At 54.4% G+C, this 22,183-nt stretch overlaps 12 protein-coding genes across 12 annotated transcripts; 8 read left to right on the top strand and 4 right to left on the bottom strand.

The window, feature by feature from the left end:
• Window positions 1-163: 163 nt before the first annotated feature.
• Window positions 164-2,549, bottom strand: AGP2 (general amino acid permease agp2; the record flags this gene model as incomplete). Its single annotated transcript, XM_064802746.1, has 8 exons — window positions 164-290; window positions 345-392; window positions 523-635; window positions 687-1,364; window positions 1,432-1,678; window positions 1,811-1,944; window positions 1,997-2,342; window positions 2,464-2,549. The coding sequence occupies 8 exons, from the start codon at window positions 2,547-2,549 to the stop codon at window positions 164-166; spliced, it is 1,779 nt and encodes a 592-aa protein (XP_064658871.1).
• A 1,165-nt stretch (window positions 2,550-3,714) lies between these two features.
• Window positions 3,715-4,468, bottom strand: RIB5 (Riboflavin synthase alpha chain; the record flags this gene model as incomplete). The annotated part of the gene is made up of 2 exons (XM_064802745.1): window positions 3,715-4,385; window positions 4,438-4,468. 2 exons carry the CDS (start codon window positions 4,466-4,468, stop codon window positions 3,715-3,717), a joined length of 702 nt encoding a protein of 233 aa, XP_064658870.1.
• Window positions 4,469-4,987: 519 nt separating this feature from the next.
• Window positions 4,988-6,235, top strand: LTR77_005499 (uncharacterized protein; the record flags this gene model as incomplete). Its single annotated transcript, XM_064802744.1, has 3 exons — window positions 4,988-5,131; window positions 5,180-5,978; window positions 6,027-6,235. The coding sequence occupies 3 exons, from the start codon at window positions 4,988-4,990 to the stop codon at window positions 6,233-6,235; spliced, it is 1,152 nt and encodes a 383-aa protein (XP_064658869.1).
• A 272-nt stretch (window positions 6,236-6,507) lies between these two features.
• Window positions 6,508-8,139, top strand: LTR77_005498 (uncharacterized protein; the record flags this gene model as incomplete). Its single annotated transcript, XM_064802743.1, has 3 exons — window positions 6,508-6,594; window positions 6,621-6,714; window positions 6,770-8,139. 3 exons carry the CDS (start codon window positions 6,508-6,510, stop codon window positions 8,137-8,139), a joined length of 1,551 nt encoding a protein of 516 aa, XP_064658868.1.
• Window positions 8,140-8,346: 207 nt separating this feature from the next.
• Window positions 8,347-9,713, bottom strand: LTR77_005497 (uncharacterized protein; the record flags this gene model as incomplete). Its single annotated transcript, XM_064802742.1, has 4 exons — window positions 8,347-8,848; window positions 8,901-9,274; window positions 9,324-9,428; window positions 9,489-9,713. The coding sequence occupies 4 exons, from the start codon at window positions 9,711-9,713 to the stop codon at window positions 8,347-8,349; spliced, it is 1,206 nt and encodes a 401-aa protein (XP_064658867.1).
• Window positions 9,714-10,824: 1,111 nt separating this feature from the next.
• LTR77_005496 (uncharacterized protein) lies at window positions 10,825-12,625 on the top strand (the record flags this gene model as incomplete). Its single annotated transcript, XM_064802741.1, has 9 exons — window positions 10,825-10,878; window positions 11,066-11,487; window positions 11,548-11,711; window positions 11,762-11,901; window positions 11,961-12,043; window positions 12,095-12,257; window positions 12,316-12,381; window positions 12,439-12,535; window positions 12,606-12,625. The coding sequence occupies 9 exons, from the start codon at window positions 10,825-10,827 to the stop codon at window positions 12,623-12,625; spliced, it is 1,209 nt and encodes a 402-aa protein (XP_064658866.1).
• A 678-nt stretch (window positions 12,626-13,303) lies between these two features.
• Window positions 13,304-14,130, top strand: LTR77_005495 (uncharacterized protein; the record flags this gene model as incomplete). Its single annotated transcript, XM_064802740.1, has 2 exons — window positions 13,304-13,810; window positions 13,861-14,130. 2 exons carry the CDS (start codon window positions 13,304-13,306, stop codon window positions 14,128-14,130), a joined length of 777 nt encoding a protein of 258 aa, XP_064658865.1.
• Window positions 14,131-14,356: 226 nt separating this feature from the next.
• LTR77_005494 (uncharacterized protein) lies at window positions 14,357-16,093 on the top strand (the record flags this gene model as incomplete). Its single annotated transcript, XM_064802739.1, has 2 exons — window positions 14,357-14,448; window positions 14,560-16,093. The coding sequence occupies 2 exons, from the start codon at window positions 14,357-14,359 to the stop codon at window positions 16,091-16,093; spliced, it is 1,626 nt and encodes a 541-aa protein (XP_064658864.1).
• Window positions 16,094-16,411: 318 nt separating this feature from the next.
• LTR77_005493 (uncharacterized protein) lies at window positions 16,412-17,502 on the top strand (the record flags this gene model as incomplete). Its single annotated transcript, XM_064802738.1, has 3 exons — window positions 16,412-16,659; window positions 16,728-17,047; window positions 17,111-17,502. The coding sequence occupies 3 exons, from the start codon at window positions 16,412-16,414 to the stop codon at window positions 17,500-17,502; spliced, it is 960 nt and encodes a 319-aa protein (XP_064658863.1).
• A 372-nt stretch (window positions 17,503-17,874) lies between these two features.
• LTR77_005492 (uncharacterized protein) lies at window positions 17,875-18,853 on the top strand (the record flags this gene model as incomplete). The annotated part of the gene is made up of 2 exons (XM_064802737.1): window positions 17,875-18,436; window positions 18,495-18,853. 2 exons carry the CDS (start codon window positions 17,875-17,877, stop codon window positions 18,851-18,853), a joined length of 921 nt encoding a protein of 306 aa, XP_064658862.1.
• A 192-nt stretch (window positions 18,854-19,045) lies between these two features.
• On the bottom strand, window positions 19,046-20,360 carry CWC26 (Pre-mRNA-splicing factor cwc26; the record flags this gene model as incomplete). Its single annotated transcript, XM_064802736.1, has 2 exons — window positions 19,046-20,070; window positions 20,357-20,360. 2 exons carry the CDS (start codon window positions 20,358-20,360, stop codon window positions 19,046-19,048), a joined length of 1,029 nt encoding a protein of 342 aa, XP_064658861.1.
• A 1,141-nt stretch (window positions 20,361-21,501) lies between these two features.
• Window positions 21,502-22,173, top strand: LTR77_005490 (uncharacterized protein; the record flags this gene model as incomplete). Its single annotated transcript, XM_064802735.1, has 2 exons — window positions 21,502-21,713; window positions 21,768-22,173. 2 exons carry the CDS (start codon window positions 21,502-21,504, stop codon window positions 22,171-22,173), a joined length of 618 nt encoding a protein of 205 aa, XP_064658860.1.
• Between the last annotated feature and the right edge of the window lie 10 nt (window positions 22,174-22,183).

The raw sequence follows: 22,183 nt of genomic DNA, 5'->3' as shown, positions 1-22,183 counted from the left end.
TGCGAAGAGCAGTTCTGGAGCAGCAGGTTGGCCATGCATTGGTAGATGCAGAGATAGAATAACAGGATATACCCCATTCGAAAATATAGTCGTTTGCAATTCCAAGGCCGTGTGTCGTTGAGATGCATTTGACATCTTCCACTCATCTCAGTGGGTGCTGTCCCTACTCCTTCTTGTCAAAGCGATCAAGGTAGCCCTCCGGCAACCTGCCCTCCTCGCGCATCCGCTTGAGGTCTTTGTCGTAGTTGACGCCGCCGAAGATGATGTTGAACCACTTATCGAACGCATTCCTGCACGACGGTTAGTATAGCCAGAACAGCTACGACAGGATTGCTGTCACTCACTTTGACGGAGTTGGCAAGAAATTCTGTGTGTAATGTTCGATCTCCTCACTACCCAAACAAAACGATAAGCGTTAGCAAGTCTCAAGACATCGGGAATGTGGAGCAGGTACTGTCAGGGCACCACTCGTCTTGAGACAATGTCTAAGACCAGAGGTACCCTTCTACCGGTTACACTTACACCTCGCCCTTGAGATCGATCTCGTCTAGCTTCCGCCACTTGGTCTTCTTGATAACTTTCCAGGAGATGAAGAGGACGGGAAAGAGGGCGACGGAGAAGTAGGCGAAGACGAACTGCTACTCATCAGCTGTGTCACTCGTAGAAGAGAAGGAATGGAAGCTTACGCTAGCGGTATCCCAGTACCCATCAAGGAAGACATTGTACCCTCCCACGAGCGTCATGACCATACATCCGATCATCGCCGTGTATGCAGCGTACGGCTGGAACCACCCCCGGTACGGCAGGGTTCGGCGATCGATGCCTTGGGCTCTGAGGGCGTTGAACCAGCGGATGTAGGTGTAGCACATGCAGGAGAAGTTGATGAGCTGGGAGGCGGTGATGATGGCGACGAACCAGCTCAGGACCGTCGCGGTGTTTTCGGCGACTTGCAGGAAAGCTAGTAAGCTGATGACCAGGACGACGCCGACGGCGTAGACCGGGACACCGTTGCGGGTTGTGCGGGTGAAGATTTTGGGCGCTTTGCCCTCGAGCGCCAAGCCGAGAAGGCAGCGGGAGGAGCAGTAGAGGTAGCTGAGCCCGGCGCTGAAGGCGGAGGTGAGGACCAGGGCGTTCACGATGTCGGGCAGGACTTGGATCTTCAAGCGGATCATGCCGATGACGTAGGGGGAGGCGGCGGCGCCTGGCTTGCCTTTCTCGAAGGCGTTGATGAGGGTCGGGTCGTCGAAGGGGACGTTGATGCCGACTGCCAGACTGCCGAGGACGAAGAAGGCGGTCAGGCGGTAGAAGACAGCGTTGTAGGCCTTGGGCATGACGACACGAGGGTTCTCTGCTTCTCCGGCGGCCTGGGAAGTATTAGTGATCGACCGGACACATAACGTTACAGCGCTGGACTGTGCAAACGGCACTCACCATAGAGACATAGTCAGGTCCGGCAATGGTGAATGACGCTTGGATCAAACACTGCAGAAAGCCCAAGAAATAACCCAGTTTATTGTCGTAGTACAACCAGTTGAAGGCACCGGGGTCTTCCCAGTAGCGAAACCCGTAACGGTCCCCAAGCGGGTTGCCTCCCAACATGGTGATGAATGTGTAGATGATTAAGCCAATGATGAGAAGCATTTTGCCCAGGGCAGCCCAGAATTCGGTCTCTCCGTACCTAGAGTAATGGGAAGAAGGGTCAGCAGATGTCTCGACAAGTGGAACAAAAGTGGTGAGGTCCGAGCACCCAGTGGTCCTGAGGCCCCTGAGGCGTTTTAGAAGAAAACTTCCACCCATCAGTTTGACGTACCATTTGACTGCGGTCACGTTGATGACGGCGTAGAGGCAGATAATGATAGCAATGATACCTCCGGCTGGCACGGCTTCAGACCAGTAATGGATAATCAAGTTACAGGCAGTAATCTCGAAAGGCACCATGATCGCCTATTGAAAGCAGAGTTAGAATCACTCAGATCGCCTGGCTAGTTTTTTTTACCTCGAAGAGGAAGAAATTCCAGCCAGCCGCGAAGCCGAAGGACTCGTCGACGTAGCGTCCTGCGAACCGAATGAATGGGGACGAAATGGGGAGGTAGGTTGCCATTTCCGCCATGCAAATGGTCACGGCGAGGATAAAGGCACACCATATCGTGAAGGCGATGAAGAGACTGGCAGGGCCACCGTTCAGGAGGCCCCGACCGATCTGTACGTAGAGCGCCGTTCCTATCGTTCCGCCGATACCGATGAGCTGAATGTGGCGGGCTTTGAGTCCTCGGTGGGTGGTGTCCTTGAGGCCGGTCACTGTAGCCACGGCAGAATTTCTTCGCTCGGTATCGTTATCATACCTGAGGTGCTGGATCAGCAGGTGTCCCCAAATAGTGACTGCCCGGATTGGAGTGGTCTTAAAGCGCCGTATAATGCTTCGTGGCGTCTCAGAGACCACTTCCACTCGTCGATTTGACGTACCCAGGAGGCGAAGGAGAGCTATCGCTATCATTCGTTGTCGTTTGTGTGAAGGGCGACTTGCCGCCTCCAAAGAGCTTCGACGCCATACTGTCGGCTCAGGTGTATGTAGTTGCTACAAAATCTCGGACAGAAAGAGCGAACGTAGAACTTCAGTCTACCTAAGGATAGCACCGCATTTTAAAACCCGCAGCTGAGATAAGAAAATATTGCCCTCGTGCGCAGAGGCGAAGCCTCGTCGCTTAGAACTTCTTCGACGATGACAAGAAAAAGTAAGATCACCTTCTGAAGGAGTCGAGACACCCTCTGGGGCGCACATCACGGCTATCCCGTGAGCTTCCCAGGCCTCAATTGGATCCGTCATGATATAGCGTCTTGTTGTGCAGACGGCTATCGTTCAGCCAAGTGTGAGGTCTGATCCTCGGCTGCCACGTAGCTGGGAGAGGCGTTGGAGGACATTGGATATTTAGGCGCAGACCAGTCCCATAGAGACTCCAATGCATCACTCATGCTCTCCCTCGTTGGTTTTGATGCATCTCCCAGTGGTCCATATCCTTGAAGTCCACCCTTTGATGTCGTCGAGGCCATGAACGCTCATCTGCTGAAGCCAAGAGTGACTTCTCTTCTTGGAAGTCTTGGACTGCGGGACATTGCTCGAAAGCCTCGAACCCTCCCCCACCCCTCGCCATCGGCTGTGCGACGATGTCGCTCGAGATCCTTGTGTCCGACTCCTGCTGGTGGAGGAATGAGATGGTCACAAGCAGCGGCGTCAAGAGTCATGTCAATGCTGTCTGCCCGGAGCTTGACGTGTGGATTTTACGTCGCAGGAACTGAGGTGAGGTCAAGACGCAAGCCAATGGAAGGGTTCACTCCAGATGCACAAACGCACTTCAGGTCATGATCAAAGATCTGACAGCCAGCCACAATGGAACAATACCTGCACTCAGCGAATCGACTGTCCGGGCTTCTCGTTTCCACTGGAGGGCTGGCAGACGAAGTCGATAAGCCCGGGATACCACCCAAGCCCGTATCACGCCATGGATCTGAGCCATCAGAATGGATTCTAAATCCTGATCGTTTAGAGCCAACTGCCACGACGCATCGTAGGAATTGGGCCCATCATGCCTTATCTCCATCCTATCGAGATGGTGTAGCCAGAAGCTCTGCTAGACAACACCACTGGAGAATGCAGCATACTCTCTCTACCCATGTCCATTCGAGCGAGTAGAAATACCGCAAGTGGTGGTTATTACCCTACTTATTCTTCAACCGCTCGTCTACCATGCGTTGCACCATCTTCTCCATCATGGAGCCACCATCCCAAGCACTTCCTTCAAAGTACGCAGTCACGCTCTTCTCGACGTACTTGCCCACCATGTCCACCTCCACATTCACATCGTCGCCCTGCTTCTTCCTCGCCATGACCACCTTCTCTTGAGAATATGCGATCAACATGATCTCCCACCAGCCCGCTTCATCGTCGACGGCTGTTACTGTCAAAGAAGCGCCGTCGAGCGTGACATAGCCTTTCTTTACAATGTACCTCAGTATGCTCTTGTCCTTTGGCTGGAAGCGAAATGTGATGGCGTTTCCATCTGGTCTTGTCTCAAGGATGTTGGCGATAGTGTCCACATGCCCTTGGACAAAGTGACCTCCCATGCGAGTAGTGGCGCTCACGGCACGCTCTAGGTTGACTCCGCTGCCTTCCTTGAGGCTGCCCAGGTTCGTTAAGCGAAGAGTCTCTGGAGACACTCCGACTTTGAAGGCATCTTCCGTAAACTCCGTGACCGTCAAGCAGGTCCCGTTGATGCTGATGCTGTCGCCCAGATGTGCGTCCTCCAGGATCTCAGAGCAATTGGATATCGTCAAGGAAGTGCCCCCACCACCGCTGGCGGATGCATCGTGCTGGTCTAGCCGGGTGACCGCTGGCTGGGCGTCAGCGCGGCGCTTGTACGAGGGGATGGAGGCAAGACGTACTGCCTACGGCCTCGACAATGCCTGTGAACATTACGGTAGGTAGGTGTCAGAAGGGATGCACAGGTCTGGTAAGGATCAATGCTTCATCTCCATCGGCCATCGGTGCCGACGCCGAAACCTGCGCAGCCCGACGTCGCTGACGCTGAGCCGAGGCGTACTGCAGCTGCTGCAATAATACACAATACATCTCTTGTTGGTCACACACTTTCGTGTTCGTGCCCTTCATCTCATAACATGTCTGTCGGTAGGCCATTGAGCCTGCTGGGCAGAACATTGGGAGCCCGGAGCACAACCTACGCCTCGACGACACAAAGACGATGGCTCGCAACACCAGTAGGAGCTGCAGAAGCTGCCACTCTGCCGTTGGCCGGAATCCGGGTCTTAGACATGACGAGGGTGCTCGCAGGTGTTGGTCCTCCCCGTGATGCCGATCTCACAATCGCTGACTTTCGTCACAGCCATATTGTACACAGATCCTGGGTGATTTAGGGTATGAAGAGTGACCCAGTACGACCATTCCCGGCTAGGTCTGGTGGCTCGCAATGTGTGAATGCTCATATCTGGCAGAGCCGAAGTGATAAAGATCGAGCATCCAACCCGAGGCGACGACACGCGTGCATGGGGCCCGCCGTATGCTTCGTACAACGAAAGCAGTGGCAAAGATGGTCCTGGGGAGAGTGCATACTTCTTAGCCGTATGTGTGTAAGGTTTTGTCACGGGAACGCTGCTAAGATGCCACTAGGTCAACCGCAACAAGAAGTCGTTAGGCCTGTCATTTCAACATTCGTCTGGAGTGGATATTCTCCACAAACTGGCCAAAGACTGCGATGTCCTCGTTGAGAACTACCTCCCAGGAGCACTCAAGAAGTATGGCATCGACTACGAAACTCTCGCCAAGGTCAACCCGAAGCTCATCTATGCCAGCATCACGGGCTATGGCCAGTATGGACCCAACAGCAAGCGTGCCGGTTACGATGTCATGGTAGAAGCCGAGATGGGCTTGATGCACATCACTGGCCATCGCGACGGACCTCCGGCAAAGGTAGGCGTGGCAATCACCGATTTGACTACAGGCCTCTACACCAGCAACTCAGTCATGGCAGCACTGCTCAGCCGAGCAAAGTCCGGCAGAGGCCAGCATATTGATGTCGCACTTTCGGACTGTCAGGTTGCCAGTCTCGCGAACATCGCCAGCTCGTGCCTCATCAGCGGTAAGCCGGATACTGGCCGATGGGGCACAGCACACCCGTCAATCGTACCGTACAAAGGCTTCAAGACCAAGGATGGCGACGTCATGCTCGGAGGTGGTAACGACAGGCTCTACGGTGTCCTGTGTGAGCGTCTTGGGAAGCCTGAGTGGATCAAGGACAGCAGATTCGTGACCAACGCAGACCGGGTCAAGCACCGCGACGAGCTGGAGGACCTCATTGAAACAGTGACTCGCACCAAGACCACACAGGAATGGCTGGACATCCTGGAAGGTAGCGGCATGCCCTACTCGGCAATCAACGACGTCCAAAAGACACTTGATCACGAGCATGGTAAGTTTGGTCAATGGTACGGCTAATAGATATGCTGATAGTCCACAGTCAACGCTCGCAATATGATCACGGAGGTCGACCATCCTTCTTGCGGGCCGATGAAGCTCATCAGTCCGCCCGTCAAGTTCTCAGAGGCCAAACCTAGCATACGCAGTCCACCACCAACACTGGGCCAGAACACGAACGAGATCCTGGCCGGATTGGGAATGGAAAGTGCTGAGATAGACAGTCTTCGGAGTGACGGCGTGGTGGCATAGAGTGCTTCAACTCCTTCGCGTCCTTCTGTCGGCACTTCGAAGCATTTCATCGTCATACATCGTCCCTTTCAAATCCAGCCCTCCCACTTGTGACAGCGGCTCGGCATTCAGGTATGTCAAAGGTGGGGTATGACTTTCACTATTCCCGAGACCGGAGGCTTGAACATCACCACTGTTCGTCCCTCCAAACAATTTCCTTCGACCTCCATTATCAGTTGAAGATCATATTGCATTGATTGCCGTTGTTAAGATTGATCGTACCGTAGTACAACATGAGGACCGCTCAAGAGTCCAAGGGTATCTTGCTCAAAGAGGTACCTTACAATAAGGTCGGGACATCGTGCTACGTTCAACTACGGGTATGCCTTGCTAAAGCTGATTGCAGTTGAACGAACCGACAACAGCACTTCTCGACAATCGTTCTTTTATTGGAGGAAAGTGGATCGGATCAAGCGCCAAGCGCCAGTTTAGTGTCTATGGTACTATCTCACGTCGGACCAGATTCTCATTCCGTTTTGTTGACTCCATTGACAGACCCCGAGGACAATGCCGAACTATGCTACATCGCAGATCTCGGTCGAGAAGACGCTCGTAAAGCTCTAGAAGCAGCACAGAAGGCCTTCGAGTCGTACAAGACATGGACTAACCGAGAACGTCGGGCGCTCATCCGACGATGGGCCGACGAGATCAAGGCGAGCAAAGAGGATCTAGCCGCCATTTGCACTCTGGAGCTAGGCAAGCCGTTCACGGAGTCGTTGGGTACCGTGAAGTATGGCACAGATTTCTTGGATTGGTTTGAAGGTGCGATCGAGCGACAGTATGGGGAGACGATCCCAGCGGCCAAGGGCAACAACCGCATCTTCACGATCCGGCAGCCGCAGGGAGTGGTCGCTGCAATCACGCCTTGGAACTCACCAGTAGCCATGGTCACCAGGAAGGTTGGGGCTGCTATTGCTGCCGGCAACACGGTTGTGCTCAAGCCCGCTCCGGAAACACCTCTGTGCGCCATTGCTCTGGCCAAGCTCTTCGAAAAAGCCGGCGGGCCTCCTGGTGTTCTCAACATCGTTACCTCGAGCGTAGAGCGGTCGCCGGAGATTGGGCAAGAGTTCACGCAAAACGACATCGTCAAGCATCTCAGCTTCACTGGCTCAACAGCTGTGGGAAGGCATCTTCACGCAGAGGCCGCCAAGAAGTTCATCAAGACATCGATGGAGTTGGGCGGCAATGCTCCGTTCATTGTGTTCGACGATGCGAAGCTGGATGGCGCTGCTGAGGGTGTGATTGCCTCGAAGTTCCGGTCGTCTGGACAAACATGTGTCTGTGCCAACAGAATCTTCGTTCACAAGTCGATTATCCAAGACTTTGCGAAGGTGCTGCAGGAGAAGATGAATTCCACATTCACCTTTGGCTCGGTCTGGGACGCGAAGGTCAATTTCGGTCCGCTTTACTCCGAGAAGGCCTTTACCAAGATCAAAGCGCAGATCGAAGACGCTGAGTCGAAGGGGGGGAAGATCGTCAGCTCTGATGCAGCTACTGGCAATCATGGACCCAACTTCTTCCCTCCGACCATCGTCACTGGCGCCTCGCCAGACATGATATTCATGAAGGAAGAGACGTTCGGCCCTCTGGCATTCTTAGTCCCGTTTGAGACCGACGAGGAGGTCATTGCCATGGCCAACCAGACGAACGCCGGACTCGCGTCGTATTTCTACACCGAGAACATCTCGCGGCTGTGGAAGGTCGCTGAAGCATTGCAGAGTGGGATGGTTGGTGTTCGGTGTGGGTTGATTTCCGCTTGTGAGCAGCCCTTTGGAGGCATCAAGGACTCTGGTGTCGGTCGGGAGGGCGGCAAGGATGCTCTTGATGAATACACCGAGATTAAGAGTATTACTGTGGCTTTGTAAGGGATTTTTGGCATTTCGTTGTGCGGGTTGAGACCTCGACAAGGTATACGATGATATGCAGGTCGTGGGTTTAGACTGGTCGCTTGGACCTCCTGACAGCCTTTCAATTAGCTACATCGTGCTTCCAAATGGTTACATGTACATCTCGACTTCAAGGGAGCTGCTCGGACTTCGGATCCACCATCGTACAATCTGCCCCGTACCGTGTCACGTTCTCCTCCGTCCATCCGTCTGTGCATCCCTTTGTTCGTCCCAATCATGCTCATACTCCACATGATAATCCACTGTCTGTAATATGCCATCCGTCAACCCCTTTTTGCTATCTCCATCGTCCACAACCCGCTCCTGCTCGATCCGCCGCCCATATCCAGTGTCCATCTGTGCTGTTTTTCCTTGCGCAGACGTGGTATGCGAGCGGTGTTGCGATTGCCCAAAGCTGCGTAGCCCGGAGGTCCGCCCTGACCGGGAAGCGGCGTGGCCAGAGGAGTGTTGGAGCTCGTAGGGCTCCATGATGCCAGCGTTTGCGACGCCGGCGGCCCAGTCGGTGAGCCAACGTTTGATTGATGGGAGGCAGGCCGTGATGACGGACATATTAATTACTACAGAGGTCCAGATTGAGGGTTTCACGACCACGAACGGGCGCTCGGCGGTAGGTGCCGAGTAAAAGGCACGGTATGACGCGAGTGCAACGGCCGTGAGGATTGGTGTGCTTGGGAGAAGACCATCAGTCGCAGCAAGTTCCACGGGTGATGTAGACTTACACAAGCCGGAGACCGAACATGAAGGCAACCACCAGTCGCTTGGGCAACGGCATCTGAATGTCCCATACCATTGCCGCCGGGAGGATGGAAAGTGCTAGGTCCGTCATGATATCAATGATCCTCAAGCCGATGAGTCCACTGTACTGATCGATACATGTGTTGTCGCCCATCGGTCCCATCACCCACCTCGTCGGCCCGCATTGAAGGGCAACGGTCAAGACAGCACCAACACCCCATGTCGCTGACACAGCAATCAAACCATGGAGGGCAATGACTATCCATCGCGACGGCTTGATGGCGAGGACGAGGAGGGCCACGGAGATTTTGGAGGATGCCAACGAGAGGTATAACAGGATGTTGGAGGCGTAGTATCTCTGTGGTTGTATTAGAGTGCGCTGGCGAGTTGATCCATCGCAACCTTACTTGACTCAGCAGACGAACTTGACTGCTTGACAAATCTTGAGCTATTCTCCCTAGGCCACTGTCGACTGCTAGGCATATCGCGATCGTGTATCCAATGGTCAACACCTGGAACGTTGATCAGGACTCGCCGCTATTCACAGGTCTGATATAGGGGTTCACGCTTACAAGACTGGCCATCAAGGCAATGTCATCGGTGCGGAACTTTCGATAAGTGACCATTGTCATTTGCAGCTTGACGGAACATATCAACCCCGTGATGGTAACCAAGATGACCGCCGTGAGGAGGGCGTATGCTCCTCTATTGGTGTCGGATGTTGGACGAAAGGGCGGTGCCAACGGCTCATACAGGCGGCCTGTTGGAACAGCGCTGGCGCTGGCACTGGAGGCCATGATGCTCTTGCGCCCGAGGTCGATCGATGCAGACCTTTTGAAAATGAGGGTTTGGGATGCATGAAGGGGATTGAACCCATCATCATCAACAGCCTGGCCATTCTGCCGCCTCTCCTGGTCTTATCACCACGACACGGGGGGACTGTAGATTGCATGGGAGGGGGTGCTCTTTTCGCCCACGCCGCAGCTTCCATATGCATACGAGCCAAGGGTATACCACACTATCCGTGTTCAAGCCATAGCGTCGCCAGGGCCAGTCGGGGAGAGCGGCAGCGGGAGCCTAGCTGAGACACTACCTTGGGGATACTCCTTAGAACGGTGTGCCATGGGGCGGCACGAGCGGGGAGCCACTAGAGGGCCTGCTCAAAAGTTCGCTTATGCAACGTTATCAGGCACAGCACAACACGACCGCACCAGCATGGCTCAAAGGCGAGGCCTAGAGTGCGTTAATGCGGAACGGCCAAGCTCCGGAAGCCGCTACATTTGGTGAGATGACCGTCGCCAGAAATGGTGGATTGCTCTTCCTATTTTCCGCCTCTTGTTGCATCCTGCTGCTGTCGTTGCTTTTACGGTCGTTGTCGTTGCTAGCACTTGGAGGCTCGTTGAAAGTCGTTGCCCAGCATGAGTTCGTACGAGATGAAGCCGTATGAGATGAAGCCGGGGGGGTCGGTGAGTGTTGGTGCAGTCCAGCAGGAGCACGGTACGGGCAGGTCGGTGACGGGAGTGAGGGTTCGTTCGATCCAACATGATCGTGTGTCGTCCACCGCGCTGACCTTCCGCCAGAGAATCTTCAGTTTCACGCAAATGTATTTCTTCGCACTGAGCTACATGTCGTCGTGGGAGGCTATGGCTACGTACGTCCACAGCATCGGTTGCAGAGGGAGCATCGAACACTTGCTCACAAGGGACAGCAACATCGGTCTAGCTTTCTATAACGGTGGGCCAAGAGCAATGGTAAACACTAGTCAATTATCAGGCGAAAGGCTTGCGATCCTGACGTCCAACAGGTCTGGGGCTTCTTCATCGTTTTTTCTGGGGTGCTGTGTCAAGTTGCTTCCCTGGCCGAGATGTCGTCGGTACAGCCCATTGCAGGCGCGCAGTACCACTGGACATGGCATCTTGCGCCCCCAAAGTACCGCAGAAGCATCACATGGATGCAAGGCTGGTGAGTCCCGATGGGAAGAGTGCTCTTGATATCAGAGCGACCCTTCAAGTGCTTGGTACAACAAACGCTGACCCCCGTTCCTTGCCTGGCAGGATGACATGGTTCTCATGGGTATCTCAGCATCGACCGCTCTTCGTTGCACAATGTGTGGCACACGTGCTGACCACTCTCGCGCTTCTCCCACCAGATCTCAATCCTCGCCAGTGTTGTCAACGTAGCAGCAAACGTTACCCTTACTCTCGTCTCGACGAACTATCCAGACTATATCCTCAAAGGCTGGCATACAGTCCTGGTCATGTACGCATACCTGATCGTGCTCGGACTGATGAACATGTACGTCTTCTGGATCATCCCGTGGGTCGAATTCCTGGCTGGGTTGCTCCATGTTATCTTATGGATCGTATTCGCCGCTGTGCTTCTGACGCTTGCACCGCGGCACTCGGCTGAATTTGTCTTCCTCGAAAAGGCGAGTCTATCTGGATGGGACAGCGACTTCGTCTCTTTCAATCTCGGGATCATATTGATAACCTGGGGCTTCGTTGGCTTTGATGCCTCTGCGCACATCTCGGAGGAGACACGGAAGGCTAGCTCTGCGATTCCACGGGCCATGTAAGCAGTCCGAGCCTCCACACGATATAACGGACGCATACGCTGACCTGTTGCGAAAAGGTTCTGGTCCATCTGCATGAACGGCGTTCTGGCCTTCGCCATGATTCTCATATTCTTAACCTGCCTCGGCGACATTGATACTGTGATGAGCGCAGCCTACCCGCTCATGGCGATATGTCTGACAGCGACCAAGTCCGTGCCTGGTGCTTCCGCAATGGTGGGATGTGCGTATATGCGACTGCTCATCAAGGATGATCCTGCTGACACCTGCTAGTTTTCCTTCTTACCGTTGTCAGCGTCTCCATCGGCTCGATTGCATCGGCTTCCCGCTTAACCTGGGCTTGGGCCAGAGACGGAGCCCTTCCTGCTTATTTTGCAAAGGTGGATCCCTACCACCGCATACCGCTGCGATCCGTACGTCAAGACCACGCATTGTAATCTTCTGAAACATCTGCTTACTCCACTTCTCGCAGGTGTGGCTACCGATTCTCGTCGTTGCGCTGCTTTCACTCCTCAACCTTGCCAACTACACTGCCTTTAGTGTGATCATCTCGCTGTGAGTTTACTGGACCTCTCGGTTTGAGACGTTGCTAAGACCAGTCTGCAGCTCGACATTCGGTCTTTACCAGTCGTACTTCATCGCCATCTCATGCATGCTGTCTGCGCGGCTGTCAGGCCGCATCGGAGAGGCTCCATGGTCCCTCGGTCGATTCGGAGTAGCCATCAATGCGTTCGCCATCGTATACAGCGCTTGGCTCGGCATTTTTATGGTACGAAGAACCACCCACGGAAGCTGGCAAAGATTGTTGACACGTCACCGTCTTACAGGTCTTTCCCAATTACCTTCCCATCACCGCAGCCTACATGAATTACGCGTTGCCAATCAACGCCCTTGTAAGTTGAACGCTCTCGTTGCCGTTCCGACTCGCTAATCTCCTTTCCCAATGACAGGTATGGATTGTGGCTATAGTAAGCTGGTTCGCTTGGGCCCGGAAGAACTGGCAAGGCTTGGACATCGAAATCATCGACAAAGTCGTTGCAGACGGAGGTAAGTCGATGCGATGCAGTACGTTCTCGTCCCAAACGGCTTTACTGATTGCGTTCCTCTGTGTGGCAAGACCGCGACACCAAAGAATAGAGGAGTACGGACGACCGTTCGGTGTTGTCGTTGCGAGCCGTCCAGAGCTTGGGCACAAGCGTCCAGTAGAGGACGAAGTTTGGTCATCATGTCTCACGGCAAGTCCACGTAATGTGGCTTAGAACAGATTCACAACCATACTATCTTCACCCTGCGGTCAACAGACGACCGTAAGCAAACCGATACCAGCTGTGCCAGTGTTCGTGCCTTAGCCATATACGATGGGTCCAGACAAATCCTTTGAAGTTTCGGCCCAGGTTATGATGTCTCGGAGCGGGTTTCTTTCCGAAGAAGACTTGAACAGAGACGGTCGGTCTGCATTCTATACTCGAGGCTCTTTGCATGCTAGTTTCCGTTTGGTGTCGTCGTTCTGCTTTGTCGACTCGAATCCTTGTCCTTGAGGATGATCGCAAGTGACGACAAGCAAGCCGAAGTCGGAGTGCCAGCAGAGAGGGGATCAACTGTCCGATGCTGGAACATGATTATTGCATTGCCGCGATGAAACGATCCTCTCTATTAACATTCCGAGAATTGATTGGAAAGAAGGTCCATTCGCACTTCCTCGAGAGATCTCTTGTTCTTCTGTTGTTGCGTCGAACCCGACGAAAATAACGAATGCTACTCAGAATCGGTCAAACCTAGTACACTATTGGCATCTAAAATCCTCACAAGACCATCATGGGCAGACTAGAAGGAAAAGTGGCACTGGTCAGTGGAGCTGGCAGTGGTTTCGGCGAAAGCATAGCCCATGCTTTTGTCAAAGAGGGCGCCAATGTCTTGATTAGCGACATTGCGGTCGATGGTGGCAAGCGAGTTGAAGCCGACATTGCATCCAAAGCGTATCCCGGCGGCGGCTCGGGAGTCTTCGTCGAACACAACGTAACCAAGCGCGAAGACTGGGAGAAGGCACTTGAGCTGGCCAAATCGAAGTTCGGGAAGCTTGATATTGTTGTCAACAATGCAGGAACCACTTACAAGAAACAGCCATCGATGCGCGTGACAGAAGAGGACTTCGACCGGATAGTCAACGTCAACTGCAAGAGCATCTTCATGAGCGTTTCGGTGGTGATGCCTTACTTTGTTGAGCGGAAGCAGGGAGTGTATCTCAATACATCGTCCGTCGCTGGTGCAAGGACAAGGCCTGGGCAGGTATTCTATGGTGGAACGAAGGGATTCCTCAACACCGTAAGTGACCTGTTCTCGACGACCTGGCAATGGCTGACTGGTTGTCCCAGGTAACGCAAGGTTTGGCAGCAGAGTACGGACCAGAGGGCATTCGAGTCAACTCAATATGCCCATTGAGAGGAGCCACGGGTTTGCTTGAAATGTTCAGCGGGACCGCGGACACGCCTGAAGAGCGCGAGAGGTTCGCTAAGTCCGTGCCGCTGGGGAGGATGTCGGAGCCGCAGGATATCGCCAATGCTGCAGTATACCTAGCTAGCGACGAGGCGAGCTTCGTCAGCGGTGTTAACTTGCCAATAGACGGTGGCAGGTTGGCTGTGTAGATATAGATATTGTTGTGGAAATCTGTGTCTTGTCCACCGACAAAGCGATAACTCCAAGTCGAAGGAAGTTTCCTCTGCAGAGGTCGCCCACATGTCTGGTCCTGCAACAATGTGTGAAAAGCTTCGATTGTTTAGAGCAAATTCTTAGTCTCATCTTCAAGCGTAGGAGGCAAGATGGGTGTTACAAATCTGTCAATCAGGTGTTCCTCGCTCGCTTGTGTTCATCATGTTCAGGAAGGACACGCTGCGAAACGCCTATCGCCCAAAGAGGAAGCTGCAGGAACAAGCTTTCCTTAGCGCTCGGCTGCCCCTGCCTGGGTATGGACCCTGCGACTTCATCTTGAGGCCATTGCGACGAACGGATCCTAGAGTGCTTCTCTTCTCACATGCTATGTCTTTGAGACTATTCTGCTAGCATCGCCATACTAGGGGAATGGAAGAACCAATACAGAACCAACCTTCTGCCGGCGAGAGAGAAGATGTGGTTCAGACGGAAGCCGCCAGCTCACAAGCCCCGCCCTCGACCTCTGTTCTCTCGGACGCACCAATGACCGATGCCCTGGAAGCACCTAACCGTTCAGCTTCACTGCCGAAAGATGGTGTAACAGACAGTGCGACACCATCATCGTTCCAAGAACCACAATACTCGGCCAACACCGAATCGATACTGAAGCGAATCAACGACAACGCTGCCAATGCTGCCGCCAGCGGGACACCGGGTTGGGAAGCTGCCAAGGAGCAGATCATGAAGGACATGGCGACCTCTGACAAGTTCCCAACTCCCACGCCGCCGCGGGAGACACCAGCGCCCAAGCGAGGAGGTCGTGGAGGGAAGCGGACAAGCCTTCTTACAGATGGAGACACAATCGCGGTCAAGATGGAGGGTAACGGGGCGACAACTACGCCCACTACCACCGGGCGGGGTAGAGGGAGAGGCGGTGGGAGGCCAAGAGGCCGAGGGCGTGGAGGTGGTCGAGGCGGCAAGCGTAAGCGGGAGGAGGGCGAAGGCGACGATTCGGAGGACAGCGAGATATATTCGCCGGCGGTTACAATGACAAAGTCCGGCCGATCTATTCAGAAACCAACATCGTTCGTCCCGCCTCCTCCATCACCGACGGGTACGAACAAACGCAAGCGTCCGTACCGCCGAAACCCAGAGTCCGCTGTTTGCAAGGTGTGCTTGCGAGGCACGAGTCCTGCTAGCAACATGATCGTTTTCTGTGATGGCTGCAATACACCTTATCATCGCTATTGTCACCACCCGCCAATACATCAGGCGGTTGTGGATGAAGTGGATAAGGAATGGTATTGCAAGCAGTGTGAGAAGAAGCGTGTGGTGCCTGTGCCGGAGGCTGAGGTCTCGAGCTTCGTCAGCGCTCCGGGGGCGTCCGTCGAGCAGGTCGGTGTTCTTGTTTCGGTGCTCTTTAGTATTGGTGAGCTGACACACATGCAGAGACAACGTTACTTCGGAAGCTTACCACCAGGCATGCTGGTCACATTACTGACCAAGGCGACAACTCTGCACCCAGAGTTACCAGTCTTTGCGCCCGACTTTCAAGCTCGTGCAACTGCCACGGAGAACACCGCCATCCCAGCAGCACAGCCAGAAGTTGCCTCAAACGGCCATGCTCATCCGCCCTCGATGACCCAAACCTCAAGCATGGGCGCTCCCAACCCAGCACCGAACCCAGCACCGCGACAGAGCTTCCAGGCTACGGCAGGTGCTCCAAACTACCAGTCGAACTTTATGAGTGCGCCGACCAACGACTTCGTCCCCGAAGGACATCCGCCGAATTACCCTCGTCCCGGTCACGGTCTGATGAGAACGCTGCCGCCAGAGCAGGAGGACTTGCAGTGGTTAGTGGAGGACGATGATCGGTATGGGGCTTTCAGTCATTATTATCAGGCTAATCCGTCGGCGGCCAATGCGAGCTTGAATGGTGGGAACGGCAACATGCCGTGACGAAATGATCCTGGCTCGAGGCGGAAGGAGACTGTGTCAGTATCTTTGAGCTCTCGAAGGCACTGCATAGCTTGCGACTGTCGTCAGATCGGATATCATGAAAGTTGACATCTGACATACAATATCCGGAGGTAAGCATAGCTCGCCATGCATCTCTGCCTTGCGTTCCTGTTACCCTGTACCACCGATACCTGCATATGATCCGGGGCATGACGTAGCCACGTGCCTAGCGCGGCGTTGGATCCCGTAAAGCGAACCATTCTCACTCCTCCGTCACTCTCCACGCATCCTCGCCTCTACGGATCACCTCTACGGAACATGGCCGACATCCAAAACATCACAGCCGAAGTCATTGCAGCGTCTGCGGACGTCGTGCTGGTCGTCGGCCCCCCTCGAAGGTGGAAGAACCCGAGACTCACGCGCGAGCTGCATGTGTCTTCGGCGGCTCTCATAGCCGCTTCCGATGTCTACGCCACGTTACTGAAACGGGAACCCGGCCATGACATCGCAGCTGTGCCAAGAGAGATCCATCTGCCAGAAGACAGGGCTGAATCTATGTCGTTGATGTTAGTCGCAAAGCAACATAGTCGACCTTCTCTCTGTTCTAAAGTGACTGAGCTGATCTTCCTACTAGGTGCCGCCTGCTGCAGGGCAAATACATTCACGAGCTAGTCAGCAAAAGCAAGCCTTCCACCATCGGCCTCCTCGCCTTTGCTGTGCAGAAATATGCTTGCGCGGAAGCACTGCGCATGCAGACCGCTGCCATCCTTCTTTCTTACATGGATCGTACAAAAGTCCAGCACGACGCCTCTGGAGATAGCTCCTGCGTCGTGGCTGCCTACTTGTTCGACGACGCTCGCGCCTTTCACATCCTCACTGGCCGCTTGCTCAAGGGAATGCACATTGCAACCGACGAATATCTGTACGAGGAGCCGATGCCTGAGCACATCATACGTGAGTTCAACAAACATTCTTTGGAGTAGCATGTGTCAAAGCCAACGCTTATCTCCTCGAAAGGCGAAATCAACGAAAGGCGCACCGCTGCACAACACAAAGTCGAATTCGGTTTAATGTGCCTTGGGGAAGACGCTGCTGTGGTTGAGGAATACGATGAGGTGTACGTGAGGCATCTGATGCAGGGATTCGGTATCCCCTTTTGGCCACCCGATCTCACATCAGTCGCCAGCAGCTTCTGCCTGGCGGACTGTGTGCAGACCACCAGCAAGCTGAGCACAATTGACTCACCGAAACACGGAAGAGTGAAGGACGGTGACTTCAAACAGTCCGCAGAAGAAGTGGAGGACATGTGTCAGGGTCTTTGTTTGAAGTGCGTCAAAGAAGACAACTACCTGGACATCAAGGAAAAATACTGTGCATACGAGGGCCGCAAGAATTGGCTTCGGCAGTAAGCAAAGACTGTGCCCAAGGTTGCAGAAGGTCGACAGTAGGTCTGAGACTGATGGCGAGGATGAAATAGGAAGGGCACGAAATGCAGTATCTGGTAGAGGGCGAAGGTCTCGTGATACGGTGCTGCGTTCCGTACACTTAGACGCTACAAGACAATGACTTGCGTTCATGCATCTTGCCTCGATGCATCGTATGTCTCGGGCAAGCAAATAATGCTAGCGTTGCCCACACAGGAAAGTCACATGCTAGCGCGGCAAGTGTCTCAGCTCAGCAACCTCTCTTAAGTCCTTCGCATTCTCCCTTCTCTTCACCACCTCTGACACACGACAACCGACAAACGACAAACGACGACCGGCAACCTGCACACTGACACCATGGCGGCCGAGAAGGTGAAGACAGAGCTCATCTGCCCTTCTCCGGACATCGTGCTGGTGATCGGCCAGCCGCCACAGGTGAAGCTCATGGTCTCGTCCGCCGTCCTCAAAAACGCCTCTGCAGTATCCGCCGCTATGCTGGGACCACAGTTCCGTGAAGGTCAAGAGGTCGAATCCACCGCGCAGCCCAAGGAGATCAACCTCCCGGACGACAACCCAGAAACCGTGTCGGACATGTGTCACATGCTTCACAGCAAGACCGTCCACAAGTACCTGACCGGTGCCTCTGCCGCCACGATCCTGGAACTCGCCATCACGATCGACAAGTATGCATGCGTCGATGCCCTGCGGATGCAGGCGCATGCCATCCTGCTCGGGAATCTCGACCTCTACGCTGATCTCGACCTCGCCACGAACGGCCAGCGTATGGTTGCAGCCTATCTTCTTGACAATTCTCGCGCGTTTCGATTGTCCACCGGGCGCCTGATCAGTGGCGTTACCACGCCGTACTCTTCACTTCTCTTGGAGGAATGGGCCTGTCACATCTCGCCAATGGCCCTCTGTAAGTTGAAAGCATGTTTCAATATATTCAATGGCGTCATGGCTAACTTGTACATCAGATGGTCTAGAAGCTAAACGAAGCGAAGCGCAACGAAACCTGCTTCACAATCTGGCCTCTGAGTATCTGCCTCAACCGGACGTCGACTACGCCAGATTCATAACTCAATTATGCAAAGCTGTGGATGTGAGCACTTGGCCGCCAAAACTGGAGTCCCACAGCATCGATCAGCTTCTCTCTTACGTCAAGAAGATGAACACCATCAACACAAATCTCGGGCAAAAACTGTCCACAGCAAAGCTCGCTAGTGTGGTCAAGGCCTTGGAAGAGAATTGCGATGGGCTCTGTCTGGCCTGCGTCAAGGAGCAGAACGCAGACGTCGTCAAGCAGTGTACAGAGAAATTGCATGGGCGTCGGTGATGGCAGTCGGGGGGAAACAACTGCTGGATGGAAGGAAGTTGGACGAAGCAGATCCTTGGTGCTGTGCTGCTGCAATAAAAGGTGTATCTTTTTTACTCTGAAGTAGACAACGTCCAAAATCATCTCCACCGCCAATCCTGGCTGTCATTGTGCTCCGTCCCATTTCAAAGCGGTGACTCAACACCGAATTAATCATTCATCCATCTGCCACGCATACTCCAGCGCCTCCCGATCTTTCGCCTTATTCCTCGCAGCAAACCACTTCCTCTCAAACCCATTCCCTCTATCCACCCCATCCCACCTCCAACCAGGCTTAATCCCGTACCGGTTCGGCTCAAACGCACCCTGATACTGCTTCCCACTATCCCTCGCTTTCCCACCCTTCCCACCACTCTTCTTGCTCGTCACCATCTTCGCCATCGGATCATTCCACCTCTCCCGGTCCTTCATCTCCTCATTCAGGTCCTTGTCATCCGCATACCGCGCCACCCCCATCACCTTCGCATCCTCCAGATTCTGCTTCCTCTCTTCCTTCTCCCGCCGTTGTACATCGCCCTTCCGCGCCTCGAGCTCCTCTTCTTTCTTCTTTTCTTCCTCCTCCGCCTTTGCCCGCATCTCCGCTCGCTTCATAGCCACGTTGATGATCCGACCTGAAGCGTCTCGATATATCGTCTCCTGCGACTTCCCCGCCGGATCTAACCCAGCGTCCTGCATCGCCTTCATTTCCGCCTTTTGCTTCCGCTTCAGCGCTTTGCTGACCTGCTCCGCGCTCTGTAAACCTGCCATCGCACCCGACGCCATCATAGGCCCTTGCATGTCCTCCCCATCCTCTCCCACAACAGCAGGAGCGTCATCATCCTGCTGCGCTCGGGCTTTAGACTCCGCTTCTGCGCCAGCAAGAATCTCGTCTGCGGCCGCTTGTTCTGCGTTCGAAGGTGCAGCGGCGCCAACTTTCAACCACTTCGACTTCTTCGCTGGTTTGTTCAGGCCTCCTGACAGGGAATTACCGACCATCGTGGGCGCATCATCGTCGTCCTCGCCGTTCTGCTTTGGCTTCGTCCAGTCGTTGACATCGTCTTCTGCTATCGTGATGCCTTCTGATCTGGCGGCATCTTTTCGCTTGCGCTTTTTGGAGGGTTTGGCGTCGGCGGAGAGGTAGTTCTTTGCGAGGTAGTCGGCTAAAGCCATTTGTAGGTGTGGTTGAGAGTTGGTTCGATCTGGAAAATGCACAGTCGCATGTGAAGTCGAGCTCGAGCATGACTAAGCGGCTGATGCGCCTTCCACCATTCTCGTGGCTACTTGAACAAGTGCAGTCCACGCACGAGATGAAGTAGTACGGCCGACAAGATGCCTCGATCAGACGAGGCTGCTATGTGGTATTCGGTTGTCTACAAGGCAATCCAGCAAATACCTCATGGCAAAGTCACTTCCTACGGACACATAGCGACGCTGGTGGGCTACCGTGAGTTGTCTATTCAGACTATTTGAGAACAATCCACTTACTCATGGTTGCAGCGGAACGACCAAGGTAGGCGAGCAGAATTTGAAGAATACTATGGCTCTCTGAGTTTCGTTCAGACAAGTTGGCATCTGTTGTAAATACCTTCCCGACGCCTCTGATCAGCCCGACGCGCGCTACAACAACGACACCGTGCCGTGGCAGCGCGTGATCAACTCGAAGGGTACTATCAGTCCCAGGTATGTACCAGCCCCATTCACTACGGATTTATCGGGCCACCGCTGAGCTTCCTGGAGAGGAGCTGGAGGGGCCGCAAGGCAGGAAACAGCTCTGCTTGCGGAAGGCGTCGAGGTCGGCAGAGGTAGCCTTGGAGAGCGCACAGTCGACTTCTCCGTCTATGGCTGGTTTCCGGATCGGTTACCAAGCGATGAGGAGGAGGACGATGATGATGATGATGATGATGAGGAAGAGTAATGAAAGCGTGGTAGGCGCCACAGGAATGTAGCAATGAAAGCGGACGAGTGTTCTTCGCACGTGCAGATGTCGTGCAGCACTCGGGCTCATCCGCATCTCCGCGCCTCGCGTCATCCCCAAGCTCCAACACCGCCTGCTTCGTCGCCTCAATCAAAGCTGGTGCTGGCCCGGTTTCAGCCAGCAGAGATGACGGGGTCGGAAGCAGGCACAGCTCTGCTGCCACCATTCACCCACGTTCCTGACTGTGTCGTCGCCGGATGCGCCAACCAGGTGGCGCCTGACTCCGCGATTGCGGGCAGGCGCTCTGATCACATTCACAACCTCTTATCTCCAACCGTGCCGAGAGCTCCTCAACCAAGAGCTTGCTTCGGCGCGGGTTAGAGCAGGGCTGCCGTTCAGTACAAAGAGCGGTTGTTTACCAACGTTCCGGAGTGCTTCCTTTGTCTTACTCTTGCCTCTCGTAACACAGTCACACTCAGTACAGACACCCAACACCTTCACACAGCTGCAGTCCAAGCTCCTGCCTCTGACTCAGCTACGAGGAGTCACGACGCAACACCAGCTGCTTCTCGTTGCTCACTGACATCAAGGTCACTCCTGCCCATAGTCACGCCTCTAATCATCATCCTTTGTTGCGTCTCAATAGACCCGACACAACCTGAGCTCACCTAAGACAAAGCAACCCGACCACCAACGACCTCTGTTCAACGCCCATATGAGCACTGCCAACGCACGCTTCTTCCAGCAACACCCACCACCCATCGAGCAATCCATCGCCATGTCCTCTGAGCAGACCACCAACGACCTCCGCAGCATTGCTCAAGACAACAAGCGCGCCGCTGCACGCAAGCACAAGTGGCAGCTCGGCTCCGTGGAGCGTGTTGGGCGTGGGCCAGGCAATCCTCGTCCGTTCCGGCCGTCGGAGACGTGAGCATCCCCTTCCCTTGTCCATACGCAGTAAAGACGCCAACAGTCTCCCAGTGAATACAACATCAAGCGCCGCGAAACCAAAGGTGCCGTCGCCTCCCTCGCCCACACAGCCAAGATGACCCGCAAGCACGACATGCTCGAGGGCAACGCCGTGTCCGACGACTCAGCCAGCTCCAGCTCCGACCACGACGAAGCCACTCCATCGCCTCCAGCAGACGCCGGAGTCATGTACTCCTTCGACGCCGCCAAAGGCCCAACCCACGGTAGTCAGATCCTGAACGTCGCGCTTGCGAAGGCAGTCGAGAGGTTCGAAGAGAAGGAGACCGTGAAGCTCGTGAAGAACGAATACGAGGTCCTGGACACCGAAGGCGAGAGCGTGGGCGTGACGCCGGTCAAGAAGGGCAAGGTCAAGGCGGCTGCTGAGGAGGAGGCCGACGAGGATTACGAGTTTGTCTGAACGCAGATGA

Source organism: Saxophila tyrrhenica, assembly GCF_035928015.1.
Source record: "Saxophila tyrrhenica strain CCFEE 5935 chromosome Unknown scaffold_8, whole genome shotgun sequence".
Lineage (NCBI taxonomy): Eukaryota > Fungi > Ascomycota > Dothideomycetes > Mycosphaerellales > Extremaceae > Saxophila > Saxophila tyrrhenica.
Note: the sequence above shows the minus strand (reverse complement) of the source record. Positions and strands in the feature narration are given on the sequence as shown.